The sequence below is a fragment of the Camellia sinensis genome, chromosome 14 (assembly GCF_055761805.1).
Source record: "Camellia sinensis isolate YWXY chromosome 14, ASM5576180v1, whole genome shotgun sequence".
NCBI classification, from domain to species: Eukaryota; Viridiplantae; Streptophyta; class Magnoliopsida; order Ericales; family Theaceae; genus Camellia; species Camellia sinensis.
Genome location: NC_138974.1, coordinates 22,901,243 through 22,918,660, shown reverse-complemented (window position 1 = coordinate 22,918,660; position 17,418 = coordinate 22,901,243). Strand labels below are relative to the sequence as shown.

General features: G+C 34.0%; 2 protein-coding genes across 2 annotated transcripts; both read left to right on the top strand.

Annotated features, from left to right (window-relative positions):
• The first annotated feature begins 3,315 nt into the window (after positions 1 to 3,315).
• On the top strand, positions 3,316 to 4,275 carry LOC145806843 (uncharacterized). The gene is made up of 2 exons (XM_082904679.1): positions 3,316 to 3,458; positions 3,516 to 4,275. The coding sequence occupies exons 1-2, from the start codon at positions 3,316 to 3,318 to the stop codon at positions 4,273 to 4,275; spliced, it is 903 nt and encodes a 300-aa protein (XP_082760805.1).
• A 13-nt stretch (positions 4,276 to 4,288) lies between these two features.
• LOC145806842 (uncharacterized) lies at positions 4,289 to 7,361 on the top strand. The gene is made up of 4 exons (XM_082904678.1): positions 4,289 to 4,763; positions 5,644 to 6,024; positions 6,514 to 6,763; positions 6,860 to 7,361. Exons 1-4 carry the CDS (start codon positions 4,289 to 4,291, stop codon positions 7,359 to 7,361), a joined length of 1,608 nt encoding a protein of 535 aa, XP_082760804.1.
• Positions 7,362 to 17,418: the final 10,057 nt, after the last annotated feature.

Here is a 17,418-nt window from a genome sequence, read left to right as displayed (position 1 = left end):
GGCCCATTTACTTTTATTTTATTTTTTTTAATTATATTTTTGGAATCTACTCCATTAGACGGAGAGAAAAAATAAAAAAATAAAATAAAAACTTGAAGAAAAAAAAGTCCATAAAGGACCCCTAAAAAATAAAGAAGCAACAAATAATTTTTTTAGTCTTTTTTTTTTTTTTTTTTTGCCTCTTTAGCAAATTTTATTAGAATTTTTTTTAAAAAAATTTTACTTTGTAGATTTGTTTACATAAGATAAACTTGAAAAGTATATAATATTGAAAAAAAGTTACTTAAAATAAAATAATTATAAAAAAATAACTTTTTTAACCATATGACAAACTCAAAGTTATTGGATAATTTTATTTTTTTTTATTCAAAACAAAGGATGCTTTAAGGTGTCATTACGCATCTGTAGGCCCAAACTCCAGAGTAACCGATTACCGACCTAATTTGACCAAACTCATAAAAAAGGACCCACCATCGAGACATTAATGGAGCTCAACCATACGTCACAAATGAGCCCAAGTTTTGATCAAAGTGTAAGACGAGGTTTCCGTAGAGAGCTAGCTGCAAAGCAGCAAATTCGCCCCCCTAGGATTCAAACTAGGGTCACGCCTGTGAGAAGAGATGCCTTCTCCACTAGACCACCACCCAAGGTGGTAAAGTTATTGGATAAATTAATTTGATATTTTAAAATTTTATGTATTTTATTAAAATAAATTTGAGTTCATTTAATAACCATAATTTATATCATTAAAACTTCTAATTATTTTTTAAAAAATATAGTAATATCATATCATATTAGATAGAAAGATTTATTTATAAATCTCATTTAGAGGACTTATAGTATCATAAGTCCATAAAGTTTTCTTGTGTTACATCTAATCCCATATATTTAGACTTGTATCCCAAAAGGTCCTTTTTTCCTTATTTATAATATTTTTGGGACTAATATACCCTTTGTTCTATTTTTTGTAGTAAGTTTTACACACAATTGCAATCTTCATGTTTTCTTTTTCTGTTTTGACAGTTTTGTTGATCATCAATTCTGGAGAAATTAGTGGGATACATTTATTTAAAAACTAAATATATGTTATTAAATTATAATATAGACCAAAAAAAAAAAACATGGTTGAAAGATAAAATATGACTCTAACTGACATCATCCACCAGAGCATCAAGATCTTGCAGCACAACGAAGCTTCCTCTCATACTCTCTCTCTCTCTCTCTCTCTCTCTCTCTCTCTCACACACACACACACACATACACACATATGCCAATTTGAAAATTAGAGGAAATCAAGAACAACAAAAACCCATAAAGATGAATTGGATAATGATCATCTAAGAAAAATACAAAACAAAACAAACCCAGAAAGGAACACTGTAAGAGCTCATCATCATCATCATTCTTTTATTGTTGCGGATCGAAACTCTGTGTTCTTCCATTATTGTGGTTCAAAACTTTGTATTCTTCTATTGTTGCAGTTCAAAACTCTATGTTATTCTATTGTTGCAATTCGAAAACTCTGTTTTCTTCTATTAAAAGATCGTAAGGGCAAGGTTAGCACCATTTTTATTTTGTAACTACATGTAAGTATGCGTTTGGTAGGGATTTGTGTTCAGTAATGTTTGCTAGGGATGTATGTTCAAAATTGTTCAATAATTGATTAAATTTTGATTCAACTTTTTGTTTCGAGATGGATTGATATGGTATTATGTATTCATGTGTGTATGCTTATTGGTTAGGTATTTCAGTGAATGTAAACATTTACATCTACTGAAGTCATTGTTGTTGTTGACTATTATATTTTAATGTTTTGCATTTGGTTATGTGAATTTCAACATAGAAGCATGTGATGGTTGCATGATGTACAATGTGGACTGATGATTGCATAATATGAATGTGTTGGAAAAAAATAGTTTCAATGCTGATTTTTCAGAAACTTTATGCTAATAATTTTTTAGGACCCATAAGTCGGTTTGAAGGGTCCTAGTAGCAATGTGTTCGTTGCCGCGTGGTGAACAATATTATGAAATTAGTGAGTCAAAACCATTTATAGGTGAATGGGAAATTGACTCCAAAGTGAGGTTCATGAACATTAAGTCATTCCTCAAAATGTTGTTGATTGTTCTTGTCCCACATAGGAAAGTTAGAAAAAATTTGGTGAAGATATAAGGTCCTAAATGGAACCTTGGGCATGGGCTCAAAGAACACCCAGAGTGTGAGTTGGGTTGGGTTAGCCCATTACTATCTTCTTGGGCCAAAATTATTTGAAAGTATTTTCAATTGATTGCTGGGAAACAAATAATTTTGAAATTCATTTTCAAACTTTTGCAACGGCTCAAAGATTTGAATTTCATATTCAAATTTGAACAGGCATGTCTCTTTCGAAAGGGTTTTCCATTGCCTATATTAAGGCAATCCTCTATCTAGGTTTAGGGATCAAAATAGAAAAAGAAAATTTAGACTTCTAGTTCCCTCCTCCTTTGTTCATCTTGCATTATATTTTTATTTTTTAGAGTTTAAGTTTGAGAGAGTGTAATGCACATATTCTGGTTCGCTATACACATAGAGTTAGTGCAAATTCTGTGTGTGGTGATTGTTGTATCCTGGAGACAGGACACCTATTAATCTCGAGCACTAGTGGAGAGGGCGTCATTCTGTCTTAAAGACACAGTGTCCATACACTAGCCTCAATCACAACTTCATTCGAGTTTGATCTTCGAAAAATTGTAAGTTTGTTTTATTTTATTTATTATTCGCTATTAATTAATTTTACCAAAAATATTCTCCAACAATTTTAATTCGCAGTGGACCACTTTTATTTATTTGTTTGATTTGGTGCACTTTGTTTATGGTTTGACCAATTCAAATACTGTAGTGTATGTTTAGAATTTTGGTCTATGGTGCTTCAAGTTATTTATTAAGATTATATTTTATATTTTATTGCTTGGTCTGTTAGATTGGTTCTTACAATTGGAAAAGGGCAAAAAAAAAAAAAATTTGATTTGGTATACATCGTTGTGGACTGCACTGCACAGACTATTACATTTTTGTTTGTTTGTTTTGTTTTTTTTTTTTTCAGATTGGTGTATTGTGCTTCTGTTTGACTGTTGACAAAGGAAGAATAGTAATAATAATTAGTCATATTTCTTTTAGTTTGTGTTGTGATTTGCAGTACTATTGTTTGTTGTTGCTTAATGGTTTTCCTAAACTTTAGTGATTTAATTTCAAATTTGATTTAGTTATTGGGAAATTATATTTTATTTATTGTGAAAAGACTTGTTTTTGTTATTTTATTTTGATCAGAAAGTTTAAATGGCAACTGAGACTGTAAACAGTACTGGAAATGCAAACCTGACATCTGCATCTGTCATCGTTCCTACTCCTTTAGTTACTTCACTTCCCACCACCGTCCCGGTTAACCACAATGAAAAGCCGAAAAAATTTAATGGGACAGAGTTTAAGAGATGGCAGCAGAAAATATTGTTTTATCTTACAACTCTGAATTTGGCAAGATTTGTCGAAGAAAATGCACCTGCCTTGAGCGAGGACGAAACTGATCGGCAAGCAATTGCTGCAGTTGAGGCGTGGAAGCATTCTGATTTTTTGTGCCGAAACTATATTTTGAATGGATTGGACAACACGTTGTATAACGTGTATAGTCCATTACAAACGGCTAGAGAATTGTGGGAATCCTTGGACAATAAGTATAAAATGGAAGATGCGGGAATCAAGAAATATGTGGTTTGCCGTTTTCTTGAATACATGATGGTGGACTCGAAGACTATAATTGGTCAAGTCCAAGAGCTTCAATTGATTTTACATGAAATTCATGCAGAGGGTATGAGTTTGAGTGAATCTTTCCAAGTGGCAGCTATCATTGAGAAACTACCACCATCTTGGAAAGAATTCAAAAACTACTTGAAGCACAAACGCAAGGAAATGAAGTTAGAAGACTTGATTGTCCGATTACGGATTGAGGAAGACAACCGTGATGCAGAAAAGAAAAGAAATCCGGGATTTATTTTCAAAGCAAAGGCTAACATATTGGAGCAAGGACAAAAAGAGAAAAAGAGACAGCGTCCTAGGCAAAACTCAAAACAAAATGCTGGTAAGAGTTTTAAGATTGGTTCTATAAAGTTCAAGGGAAAGTGCTTTGTGTGCAACAAGGTAGGACATCGGGCCAAAGATTGTCGGAATCATAAAGATCAACAAGGTCCTTCCAAAAAGACAAAGTATGAACAGGCACACATAACTGAATTGAAGGCTGTCTGATGGAGTAACTGAGATGAACCTTGCAGCGGTTGTGTCTGAAGTAAATCTTATGGAATCAAACTCCAAGGAATGGTGGGTAGACACCGGGGCAACACGACATATGTGTGCAGATAAGAAAATGTTTACTACCTATCAACAAGTTAAGGATGACAAGCAGCTCTTCATGGGAAACTCCTCTACTACAAAAGTTGAAGGACAAGGAGAGATTGTGCTCAAGATGACTTCAGGCAAGGAGCTAACGCTTAACAATGCTTTGCATGTTTCAGAAATTCAAAAAAACTTGGTGTCTGGATCATTGTTAAGCAAGAATGGTTTTAAATTGGTTTTTATTTCTGATAAATTCGTTCTGTGTAAGGATGGTGTTTATGTAGGGAAGGGATACCTGTGTGACGAGTTATTCGAAATGAATGTATTGACTGTAATTCCTAGTATTAATAAGAACACCACATCTTCTGCTTATTTGTTTGAATCTTCTCATTTATGGCATGGTAGATTAGGACATGTTAACTATGATTCGTTGAGTAGATTAATTCACTTGGACTATCTACCTAATTTTTATATTGACTCAAATCATAAATGTGAAGTATGTGTTGAGGCTAAATTGACTAAGACAGCATTTAATTCAGTTGAAAGAAGTACTAAGCCTCTGGACTTAATTCATAGTGATATTTGTGATTTGAAATTTGTTCAAATATGAGGAGACAAGAAGTACTTCATCACTTTTATTGATGATAGTACAAAATATTGCTATGTATATTTATTACGAAACAAGGATGAAGCCTTAGAAAAATTCATTGAATATAAAACTGAGGTTGAGAATCAACTTGGCAAGAAAATTAAGGCATTAAGAAGTAATCGAGGTGGTGAATATGATGCTCCTTTTGGAACGTTATGTTCACGACTTGGAATCATTCATCAAACTACTGCGCCTTATGCACCACAACAAAATGGAGTTGTTGAGCGAAAAAATCATATATTGAAAGAAATGATGAACGCCATGTTGATTAGCTCAGGTTTACCCTAGAACTTATGGGGGGAAAGTGATTCTTTCCGCTAATTCTATTTTGAATAAAATACCTCACAAGAAAATTCTTAAAACTCCATATGAATTCTGGAAAGGTCGGAATCCTTCTTACAAGTATCTGAAAGTGTTGGGGTGTTTAGCTAAGGTGGCCATTCCCGATCCTAAAAAGGTCAAAATCGGACCTAAAACTGTTGATTGCATATTCATAAGATATGCACATAACAGTAGTGCTTATCGATTTTTAGTATACAAAAATGACAATTCAGATGTGCATGTTAATACTATAATCGAGTCGAGAAATGCATCTTTCTTTGAACATATATTTTCTTGTAAATCTATACAAGAATCAAGTTCTTCTAAACGTTCTTATGAAAGTGCATTTGATAATAATCAAGGACAGGTTAAGGAAAATCAAGAAGGAACAAATGAGGCAGAACCTAGACGTAGTAAGCGAGCTAGGACTAATAAATCCTTTGGTCCTGATTTCTTGACTTATCTACTGGAAAATAAGCCACGAACACATAAGGAAGCTATGTCTACACCTGAAGCTCCTTTATGGAAGGAAGCTATTAATAGTAAAATTGAGTCCATCTTACAGAATCATACCTGGGAATTGGAGGATCTTCCACCAGGATGTAAGCCTCTTGGATATAAATGGATATTCAAGAGAAAAATGAAACCTGATGGATCAATTGAGAAATACAAGGCTAGACTTGTAGTTAAAGGTTATAAGCCAACTGAGGGAATAGATTATTTTGACACTTATTTGCCTGTAACAAGAATAACATCCATTAGAATGTTGATTGCTATAGCGGCTTTATACAATCTTGAAATACATCAAATGGATGTTAAGACTGCATTTTTAAATGGAGATCTTAATAAAGAAATCTACATGGAACAACCAGAAGGTTTTGTAGTTCCACGACAAGAAAAGAAAGTGTGCAAGCTTGTAAAATCTCTTTATGGTTTAAAGCAAGCTCCAAAACAATGGCATGAAAAATTTGACAATGTTATGATGTCAAATGGATTCAAAATAAATGAATATGACAAATGTGTTTATGTGAAAGACACAGAAAAGGGATATGTCACTGTTTGCCTATATGTAGGTGATATGCTTATTATTGATAGTAATAATGAAATTATAAAAACTACCAAGAAAATGTTGAACACTAAGTTTGACATGAAGGACATGGGAGTAGCACATGTAATTTTAGGAATTAAAATTACTAGAACATCTGATGGATATGCTTTGTCTCAAGGTCATTATGTGGAAAAAATCCTTGAGAAATTTAATAAACATGATGACTGTCTTTCAAAAACCCCTGTGGATGCTAGTCTTCGTTTAATGGAGAACATGGGTGAAAGTGTATCACAACTAGAGTACTCCCGAATAATTGGAAGTTTAATGTACCTCATGAATTGCACACGTCCTGACATAGCATATGTTGTCAGTAAATTGAGCAGGTACACAAGTAATCTAGGAAAAGATCATTGGACAGTGATAATAAGAGTACTTAGATATCTAAGATATACTTGTAATTATGGATTGAACTATACAAGATATGCAGCAGTACTGGAAGGGTACAGTGACGCTAAATGGATATCCGACACTAAAGACTCTAAGTCTACTAGTGGCTATGTCTTTACCTTGGAAAGTGCAGTAGCCTCTTGGAAATCGTCAAAACAGACGTGCATTGCTAGGTCCACAATGGAATCCGAGTTTATTGCATTAGATAAAGTAGGAGAAGAAGCAGAATGGCTTCGACATTTCTTGGAAGATATTCCAATGTGGCCCAAACCTATGCCCGCAATTTGCGTCCATTGCGATAGCCAAACAGCTATGGCTAGGGCACAACATAATATGTATAACGGTAAGTCTCGTCATATACGTCGTAGACATAATACCGTTAAGCAACTGCTCTCAAGTGGAATTATTTCCATTGAATATATAAGGTCAAGAAATAACATTGCGGATCCGTTAACAAAAGGTTTGACCAGAGAGCAAATTATGAGATTATCGAGGGGAATGGGATTAAAGCCTACCAGTGAACAATCGACTTAATGGCAACCCAACCTAGTTGACTGGAGATCCCAAGATCTAGGTTCAAAGGGACAACCAAATTAAGTATAATTCCCGAATATCACTAAGGAGGTAAATCTCCTACCCATTTCTATGATAACAAGTGATGTCTGTAGCGAGAATTAGGATACGTTTTACTTTTAATGAAGTTCATATCTTGGAAAACCAAGTGAGGTATAGTAGAATACTCTTAATGAGCATCACTCATGTGAGTATGAACTGGGCCGGTTCTATGAGAATGCTAAGGTTACATTCTCTAGAGCACTCATGAAAACCAGGTATTGCCCAGGGACAAAACGGGCACAACCAGAAGAACCAAGTTGTGTATGAAAACAAAACTGTGTGAAAGCTGTTGTCTCGGTATACACTAACGGCAGAACAGTTCAAGACATCATGTTCACTGATCAGCCAGTAAACCCGATAATTTCTCACAAGGAAAGGTTCAAGGCCAAAAGCTGCCTATCTTATGCAGGATGTTATCAGTTTTGTACTTTCTCAGGTTGCATGTTGTTGCATGTCCTTTTCGTCAATTTCATTAATGTAGGGGATTGTTGGAAAAAAATGGTTTCAATACAGATTTTTCAAAAAACTTTATGCTAATAATTTTTTAGGACCCATAAGTCGGTTTGAAGGGTCCAAGTAGCAATGTGTTCGTTGCTTTGTGGTGAACAAGATTATGAAATTAGTGAGTCAAAACCATTTATAGGTGAATGGAAAATTGACTCCAAAGTGAGGTTCATGAACATTAAGTCATTCCTCAAAATGATGTTGATTGTTCTTGTCCTACATAGGAAAGTTAGAAAAAAATTGGTGAAGATATAAGGTCCTAAATGGAACCTTGGGCATGGGCTCAAAGAACACCCAAAGTGTGAGTTGGGTTGGGTTGGCTCATTACTATCTTCTTGGGGCAAAATTATTTGAAAGTATTTTCAATTGGTTGCTGGGAAACAAATAATTTTGAAATTCATTTTCAGACTTTTGCAACGGCTCAAAGATTTGAATTTCATATTCAAATTTGAACAGGCATGTCTCTTCCGAAAAGGTTTTCCATTGCCTATATTAAGGCAATCCTCAATCTAGGTTTAGGAATCAAAATAGAAAAAGAAAATTTAGACTTCTAGTTTCCTCCTCCTTTGTTCATTTTGCATTATATTTTTATTTTTTAGAGTTTAAGTTTGAGAGAGTATAAAACACATATTCTGGTTCACTGTACACATAGAGTTAGTGAAAATTCTGTGTGTGGTGATTGTTGTGTCTTGGAGACAGGACGCTTATTAATCTCAAGCACCAGTGGAGAGAGCGTTATTCTGTCTTAAAGACACAGTGTCCATACACTGGCCTCAATCACAACTTCATTCGAGTTTGATCTTCAAAAAATTGTAAGTTTGTTTTATTTTATTTATTATTCGCTATTAATTAATTTTACCGAAAATATTCTCCAACAGAATGTTCATACATCACTAATTATTGTATGAGTTTTGTATAATTATCACATGGTGTGAATGTTCACATTGGTATTATGACTATCACACCATTAATCAATGTTAATATTCACATTCATAAATAGTTACACAAGCGTAAACAATAATGTATTGCTTTGATCACAACATATTGTGCATCTTAACAGTACAATATTGAGATACGAATGTTTACATCAACATTGCGTGGCTATGCGTACATAATAACAAACAACTACCAATAATGTGAATGTTCACAGTGTCTCTATAATACCAAAACAAAATGATAATATCAATAATGCATTACTCACAAATCATAATTAATGTTAATATTCAAATTAAACAATAGTCATACTAGCACAAGCAATGTGAATACTCACAGTGTATGATTCCACTAGGGAATGTTATTTATTAACATGCATTTGTAATATGAAAGTTCATATCAGCATTAATTGAGAGATTTTCAAAAAATAGACGATTTATAATTTTGGGAACAGAGATTTTTTTTGTAGAATAAATGAGAGATTTTCTCTCTAGAGTGATGAGAGATTTTCTTCATGAAATAAGGGAGAGTTTTCTCTATGAAATGAGAGACTATTGTTATTTTTTTATTGTATATTAATTTCAAAATGAAAACACGCATAAAAAAATTAAAAAAGTGATTTGGTCATATTACTCTAAACAATACCTAATGAAATATTAAAAATAAAAATAAAAAAAAGTTAAAAAGAACATAACAATTAAAAAGAAAACTTTCTGAAAAAATGGTCCTATTAGATTGCCCCTATTAGATGGGTTAAAGTTATACCTTTTTGATAGAAGCTTTCAAATGTTGCCATGTTTCGGATGAACAATATGTCATGTGGCGTCTACAAGTTATGTGTCTTTTTATTATTCTATATCCTTTTGTTTTCTCTACAGCCTCTCCAGCTTATTTATACTATTTCTTTTTGTTTTCTTTGCAATATCTCATTCTCCATCCGTAGTTGTTTTGGGACTTTTCACATTAATTAAACTATTATATCTCTTCATCTTTACATTAATTAAACTGTTACATCTCTGTTGACTTTGCATCTATGCATCTTGCTATTCAGTAGCACGCTCTAATTTGTTTTGCAGAGAGTTATTCTATGTAATTTTCCTATTTGATTGCTTACAAGTCTTGATTTCCAAATTGTCAACCAAAATTTTGCTGATTTGGTCATCAAAATTTCACTAATCTATTTTAGGTCAGTGAAATTTCGTTAATTTCTATTTTAGTAGTTTGTATTAATCATGAATCTTGTTTTACATATCTTGACAAAATGATTCCAAAAATACAAATTTTATATAAAAAAAATAGAGATCTAGATCAAAAGTTATAGAATTTTAAAATTTTTAAATAAGTTAAAAAATTCATAGAAATTTTTTATCACCATATGTTTGGAGGACCTAAACTAATATAGAAAATTGTATTGTCCTTATCTTTCTAAAAAATATTATTAGGAATATTAAACTAAAAACTTTATATTTTGTTAATAATTTTTTATTTTTTATTTTAATCAATATATTAATTAAAGTTTGATTTTTTTTTTTTTTTTTTATTTTTTTTTTTAAGCTCGAGTTAAAGCTCTATCTCGACTCATTTATGTAATTGAGTTGGCTTGAGCCAAACTCGAGTTTCTTAAATATTTGACAAGTTGAGTTTGAACTTGAGCTCAACTAATTCTTAGTTGACAAACTTGAATACTCAAAAGTTCAATTTGGCTTGGCTCGGCTCGGCTCGACTTATTGGCAATCTAAAATAGTTGTGTACATTATATCAATTTAATTTAATTATTATTATATTAGCAAATTTTAAGGGGAATTTATTAGAAAATTATCTTTCAAGTATTTTATCCCAATTAGTCGATAAGATATTATTATATTGTAACAAGTTCTATTATTTTGGATATTTGATCCACCAAATCCTAATTCTCATATTTAAGGTATTTTATTGACAGTTTTACCATTGAAAATATTGTTTGAACCCTTAGCAGCTTGGTGATGTGAACATTCACATTAAATAAATTTGACAATGTGAATGTTCACGTTGACAATATAAATGTTCATATTGATATTGTGAATGTTCACATTATGAAACATTTACACTGCCAATTAATGTGTGCCTTACCCTAATATTATTAGAGATATTTTAGTAACTATATTACTCATAAGACTTATTGAAACATAAAAAAAATAATTTAAATTAAGTAAAACATAAGTAAATGAAAACATGTATATGAATGAATGTCCCAGATTTTAACTATTATTTCTTTAGAAACTTTAGAGATCCAGATTTGTGACAAGAATAATAGTGGGCGGTAAAGATTGAAAACTGGCTATTGTGCAATTTATGTATAGATGAATGGTCACGAGTTGAGTTTGCGGCGGATTTGTAATGAGAGTTATAAGATATACGATAAAAAATAAATGAATAAAAACTAATATGAAGTATATAATATTAGTTTTTTAATTTTATTATAATGAAAAAATGAAATTATCTACACTATTATATTAAATGAGGTCTAAATTTGGTCTCCTGAAATTTTTGTTGCATATAAATTGAATAATAATAATAATAAAATTCCCCTACACATACACACATGTTCTACAGGACAGTTTAACTGTCATAGCAATTTCAAATTTTAAAAATCAAATTTGTAAATTTACTTTCAAATTTGAATAATAATACACACTAATATATATTGTATATATATAAATATATTTAATATACATTGTAAAATATTGATGTATTGATTGATTGATATTGTTACAAGATTGTTGTGTTTATTGATATTTATATCTGTATATTACAAGTCCTATATATAGAGAGGTTTTGGGAGTAGTAGGTGTAGAGTGGGTGGTGGTAGTAGGTAAAGTGGAGGTGGTAGGTGGAGTGGGTGAGAAGTAGTGGAGGTGTGTAGTGGTAGGTTTTAGTGGGGTGGATGTAGTGGGTTAGGTTAGTGGGTTAGGTTTAGTGTACATTAACAGCCCCCCTCAAACTCAAGGAGGATAGGAACTAACCAACTTGAGTTTGAAGAGAGTAACAAAACAGAAAAGTAAACTGATAAATAAAACAGGATAGGAGACACGGTATGGTCGTGTCAGACCGATGTAGCAGACAGTTTATGGGGTCATGTCGGACCGTTGTAGCAGACACTGTGTGGTCGTGTCAGACCGATGTAGAAGACAGTTTATGGGGTCATGTCGGACCGTTGGAGAAGACAGTTTATGGGGTCATGTCGGACCGATGTAGAAGCTGACCGGAATCAATGTCGGGACAGTTTATGGGGTCATGTCGGACCGTTGTAGAAGACAGTTTACGGGGTCATGTCGGACCGATGTAGCAGGACAGTTTACGGGGTCATGTCGGACCGTTGTAGCAGACAGTTTACGGGGTCATGTCGGACCGTTGTAGCAGACAGTTTACGGGGTCATGTCGGACCGTTGTTGAAGACAGTTTACGGGGTCATGTCGGACCGTTGGAGAAGACAGTTTATGGGGTCATGTCGGACCGTTGTAGCAGCTGTGGTGGTGCACCGAGGAGGCGACTTAGGGAGTGCGCCATGAGCGACTTATACATGATACTGGTATAACCCCCCCTCAAACTCAAATAGGTGTGAAGATAGAAACCTATTTGAGGTTGAAACAAAGGGATTGATAAAGCTGACCGGTGTAAAAGACACTGTATGAGTGTGGATATAGGCTGCCCAAAAAAATATACATGGATGTAGATATCGAGCCCTCAAAAGTCGTGCCCTCAAAAGGTGTGCCCGCACCCTCAAAAGGCGTGCCATCAAAAGGCGTGTCCGAATGCATCAAAAGGCGTGCCATGAAAAGGCGTGCCAGTTTGTCGGCGAGAAGAGGCGCGCGATGCGCGTGGCTGCCTCGGCTATTTAACCAAGACGGAGCTGAGGCCGAGGCAGAGGCTGAGACAAGAAACTGAGAGAAACCTCTGAAGAATTCTGCGTTGTGCTGAGAGAGAGAGGCTGTAACACTGTTGTGCTGAGAGAGAGAGTCTATAACACTCTATTGCGAGAGAAAATGGCTTCGTCGTCCCGTGGGCTGCTCACTCTCTTTCCCGATCTCAACGAGTCCACAGGAGAGAGAACTGGTGCGGTGTCCCGTGAACCTCAACTAAACACCACTGGGTTTGCTCCGTTGAACTTTCCGATGCAGTCGGTGGAGCAAAAAATGGCAGTGCAAACGGATGTGGAGGCTAATCAGTATACTTTGAAGGCATGTGTGGAAAGCATGACGGCGGTCACAAATTTGTTGAACCGGCTGCAGAGTAGGACAAATGAGGTGCAGCATTTAAACTCCCAGCTGGCTCTGTTCCAACGCATGTATAAGGATGCGCGAGCAGAGATAAGCGTGCTAAGGGCAGAAAACAAGGAGCTGAAGCGGAAGGCCACCGTGATGTTCCGATTTGGAGGTCCTCCATATGCTGCAGTGGAGGAGTATGGGGGAGTGAACGTGCTCGGCGGCGTGAAAAACACGGAGGCAGCATCGTCAAGGGCCGTCCAGGACGGAGGCAAGAAGAAGAGACCTGCAGCAGAGTAGAGAAGAAAAATCCCACTGTGCCGATTTGTGTTGGTTTGGTTTTGTTTTTTTTTGTTTTTTTTTTTTTTTTGTTTTGTTTTGTTTTTTTTTTTTTTTTTTTTTGTTTTTGTTTTTGTTTTTTTTTTTTTTTGTTTTTGTTTTTTTTTTTTTTTTTTTTGGTGTAAAATGGTGATCGGGGTGAGTCCCGATATGAATAAAATAAGTTGGTGTGCAGTTCGTCTTGTTCCTCTGTTTGTTTGTTTGTTTGTTTTTTTTTTTTTTTTTTGTTTTTTTTTTTTGTTTTTTTTAAGGAAAAAAAAAATAAATAAATAAATAAAATAAAAGAAAGAAAATGGAGTGGTGTCTGCCATGTGCATGCGTGTGATGAGTGTTTGGGAATATAGGATAATAAAGAGATAAAGATATATATAGATAAAAGATAAAGAGGGTTTGAAAGTGGCAGAGAGAGTAAAAGAATAAAAAAAAAGAAAAAGAAAGGTAAGTGGGAGGATGCTTGAATTGGGGTTTGATTTATCCTCAGATTCATGCTACAAGGTGGTACACGTGGGTTGCTTGGTGTGGTGTTGTCGGTTTAGTTGTGTTGTAGAAGAATAAAATAAAATAAAAAAAAAAAATAGATAAAAGATAAAAGTGGTGGAAGGGGATAGATTAAACAAATAGGAAAGTGCCAGAGTTGGGCAACTGGGAAAGTGAAGAAAATGTTCTTTATACGGTGAGTATGTGAGTAGTGGGAAACATGGGTGTAAAAGGGGCTCACCAACTAACTGTTTAATAATAAAAGAAAAAAGAAGCACCACACCACTACATCCCAATTAAGCAACTAGAGAGAGAGAGAGAGAGAGAGAGAAAAAAAAGAGATAACCCGTGTATGTGTGTATGCAGGTATCTGGGTGTGTGTTGGGAAAAAAAAAAGAGAACCCGTGTACTGAGAGAGAGAGTGTTCAAAATGGTGTTTGGTTGTTTTACTCTCAAATCTGCCGAGAGAGAGAGAACATGCAGCTGTGACCATTTTTCATGGCCCCTAGCGTGAGGGCTCCGAGAGTGTAAAGAAGTCAACTCACCGGAATTGAACACACAGAGAGAGAGAGACCAGGTGCAGAGAGAGAGGCCTGAGATTGACGCCCAGGAAGAGAGAGAGTGGTCGTTGCATATGTGTGTGGATGCCGAGAGGGAGAGACTGGACCAGTGATGGCCACAACGGGGACGCTGTCGAGCAAGGCGTCGGCGAGGCCGCTGACTTGTGGGTGGCGCCGGGGCCGGAGGTGACAGGTGACACCACTCATGGTGGCAGAAATCAAATGGTGCAAATCTTCCAAAGCTGGAAGTGACCTTTGGCCCAATTGTTGCCGGCGCCGGACTGGCCGAAGACGAAGTTGTCGGGTCGAAAGATCTGGCCGTAGGGACCGGAGCGGACGCTGTCCATGGTGCCCGGTTCGAGATCCATGAGGACGTGAACAAGTTTAAGATGAGTGTGATGAAGGGCTCTGATGAAATCACAGAGAGAGAGAAATGTATGTGTGCTGTCTGTGGTTTGTGCACGCAGCAGGTTGAAGAAAAGAAAATTTCAAGGTATGTGTAGAGGTCCGGCGGGCGGCCAAGGCGAGGCTGCCGCCCGCCGGTGAAGCAGAAGTATTAGATTTTAAACCTGCTCTGATACCATGTAAAATATTGATGTATTGATTGATTGATATTGTTACAAGATTGTTGTGTTTATTGATATTTATATCTGTATATTACAAGTCCTATATATAGAGAGGTTTTGGGAGTAGTAGGTGTAGAGTGGGTGGTGGTAGTAGGTAAAGTGGAGGTGGTAGGTGGAGTGGGTGAGAAGTAGTGGAGGTGTGTAGTGGTAGGTTTTAGTGGGGTGGATGTAGTGGGTTAGGTTAGTGGGTTAGGTTTAGTGTACATTAACATACATAATCGAGACAAAGTTGGGTAGAATGGGCTGAGAAGCAAAATGCATCATCTTCCTTATCGGGAGGGGAAAAATCCATGCAGGGCTGGGGAAAAAAAATGACAATTCTTAATCTAAATCATATATTGGTATTTTTCAATAATTTTTAATAAAATTTTTAAATTTATAATATTATCATGTTATTTTATTTTATTTTATTTTTTAAAGATTACATGACTGAGTAAAACGCTAATTAACCGTAGCATCTGGGGTTGAAGAAGAGTCAAAAAAAGACAGCAGGAGACGTGTTTTTTTTTTTTTAACAGCAACAGGAGACGTGTTGTGTCGGTATTGTACAGTACAAACCGTCACGACATTACCATCTCTATTCTCTAGATTCTACCGCAATGGTCAATTGGATTGGATATTATTATCTTCCTTCCCTTCCTTTACTAATAAATTAGTAATAATATTTATTATTTGTCTTAAGGGACTGTTTGACCTCCTTAAGAGCATCTCTAACGATGAATCAAATCTGGAATCAGATTTAAATTTTGATGAAAAAATTATTTTTTGGAGTTTCAATCAGTGTGTTTGGTTTGAATTTTTTGAATTAAGTTTTTTGAGAACTGAGTTTTTTGATTTTTATGTTTTTTTGTTTTTAGTAAATATTTTTAAAATTTTTAAATTTTTTTTTACTTTTTTAGATGCATCTTACTTAGATGCATCCAAAAAGTAAAAAATTTATAAAAAAATATTTTAAAAAATTAATAAATACATAAAAATGTAAAAAAATGTACTGAATTCTCGTTTTTTTTTTATTTATATTTTTGGTATTTAGTGAATTTCTAAAAAGTTTTTTTCAATTTTTTTTTTTACTTTTTAAGTATATTTATGTTAGGTATGTCTAAAAACTAAAAAAAATTGTTTAAAATATTAAAAAAGTCAGTAAAAACAAAAAACACAAAAAATAAGAAAGTAGAATTTTCTGAAAAGTGTATTTGAAAAATGATAACCAAGCAAGGTGATGGTTTTAGCAAATTAGTATCAAAATGAGAATTTACCAAAAAATTCATCAAAGTGAGAACAGGGTACATATTTCACTACTTTACTGTGCGTGACCGTTGGAGGAGACCAACCGGTCGACCGGTTCCCTTTCAAATAGGTAGGTTCAAACCGGTCAAAAAGGTTCAAACAGGTAAAAAAAAAAAATTTTTTTTTTTTGCCTTACCGGTCGACCCTCCTCTTTTGATGCACGGTTGGAGGAAGAAATATCAGATTGAGAAAATTAATTTTTTTTACTCAAATTTGGTGAAAATTTGGTTCACCGTTGGATATGGTCTAATATATTATATTTTTTTTATCTTTTTATTTTTTTATTAAATTATATCATCTATTTATTTTTTATATCTTTTTATAAAAAAATTAAAAAATATATTTATTTAGATCATTCCAAATAACTCTTAAGTTTAAGTCATAATTATTTTTTGAAATTTAAGTTTATTTGATAAATTATTTTATGTTTTCATCTTTTTACCTTATTCAACTCAATTTATTTATTTTTTAAATTAGATTTGAGATATTTTATAATTTAATGTTCTTAAATTACAAATAAATTTTGTCAAATAATTATATTGTAATTGTGCATGGGTAGTGTGACTTTGTGTTCATTAAATAATATATTTAAAATTAGACACAAAAATTTTTATTGCATTTTTCAATTGTTTGCTTGTAATGAGAATGTAACCCACACCTACTGCATAGGGAGTGTTTGACAAATTAGATTTTAGCTTTTTTTTTGGGGTTAATATTTATGAAAAGATACAATAGGTTAAAATAGTTAATAAGATAAAATATTACATTAAATTTATAATTATTTTATTTTTTCTCTCATAAATATTACATCTAAATACAAAAAAATTAACTATCTTTCCAAATATAAAAAATTTAATCTACCAAAATAGTCAAAAAAAACTAAAATAACCTACTAAAATAACAATTTCCTAAACACGCACATAGTAAGATACCATGGCCATGTTTGTTTAGCGGAGTAGGGGTCATATTGGATTAGTGTGAGTGTATGTCTCACTCACACCTTGTTTGG

Excerpts from the sequence above, each read along its gene's own strand:
- LOC145806843 (XM_082904679.1), top strand. The coding sequence starts at position 3,316 with ATGGCAACTGAGACTGTAAACAGTACTGGAAATGCAAACCTGACATCT. Across the intron at positions 3,459-3,515 it reads AAAAAATTTAATGGGACAGA|ATTTGTCGAAGAAAATGCAC; the intron begins GTTTAAGAGATG and ends GAATTTGGCAAG.
- LOC145806842 (XM_082904678.1), top strand. The coding sequence starts at position 4,289 with ATGAACCTTGCAGCGGTTGTGTCTGAAGTAAATCTTATGGAATCAAAC. Across the intron at positions 6,025-6,513 it reads GGCTAGACTTGTAGTTAAAG|GAATTAAAATTACTAGAACA; the intron begins GTTATAAGCCAA and ends ATGTAATTTTAG. Across the intron at positions 6,764-6,859 it reads GTTGTCAGTAAATTGAGCAG|ATATGCAGCAGTACTGGAAG; the intron begins GTACACAAGTAA and ends GAACTATACAAG.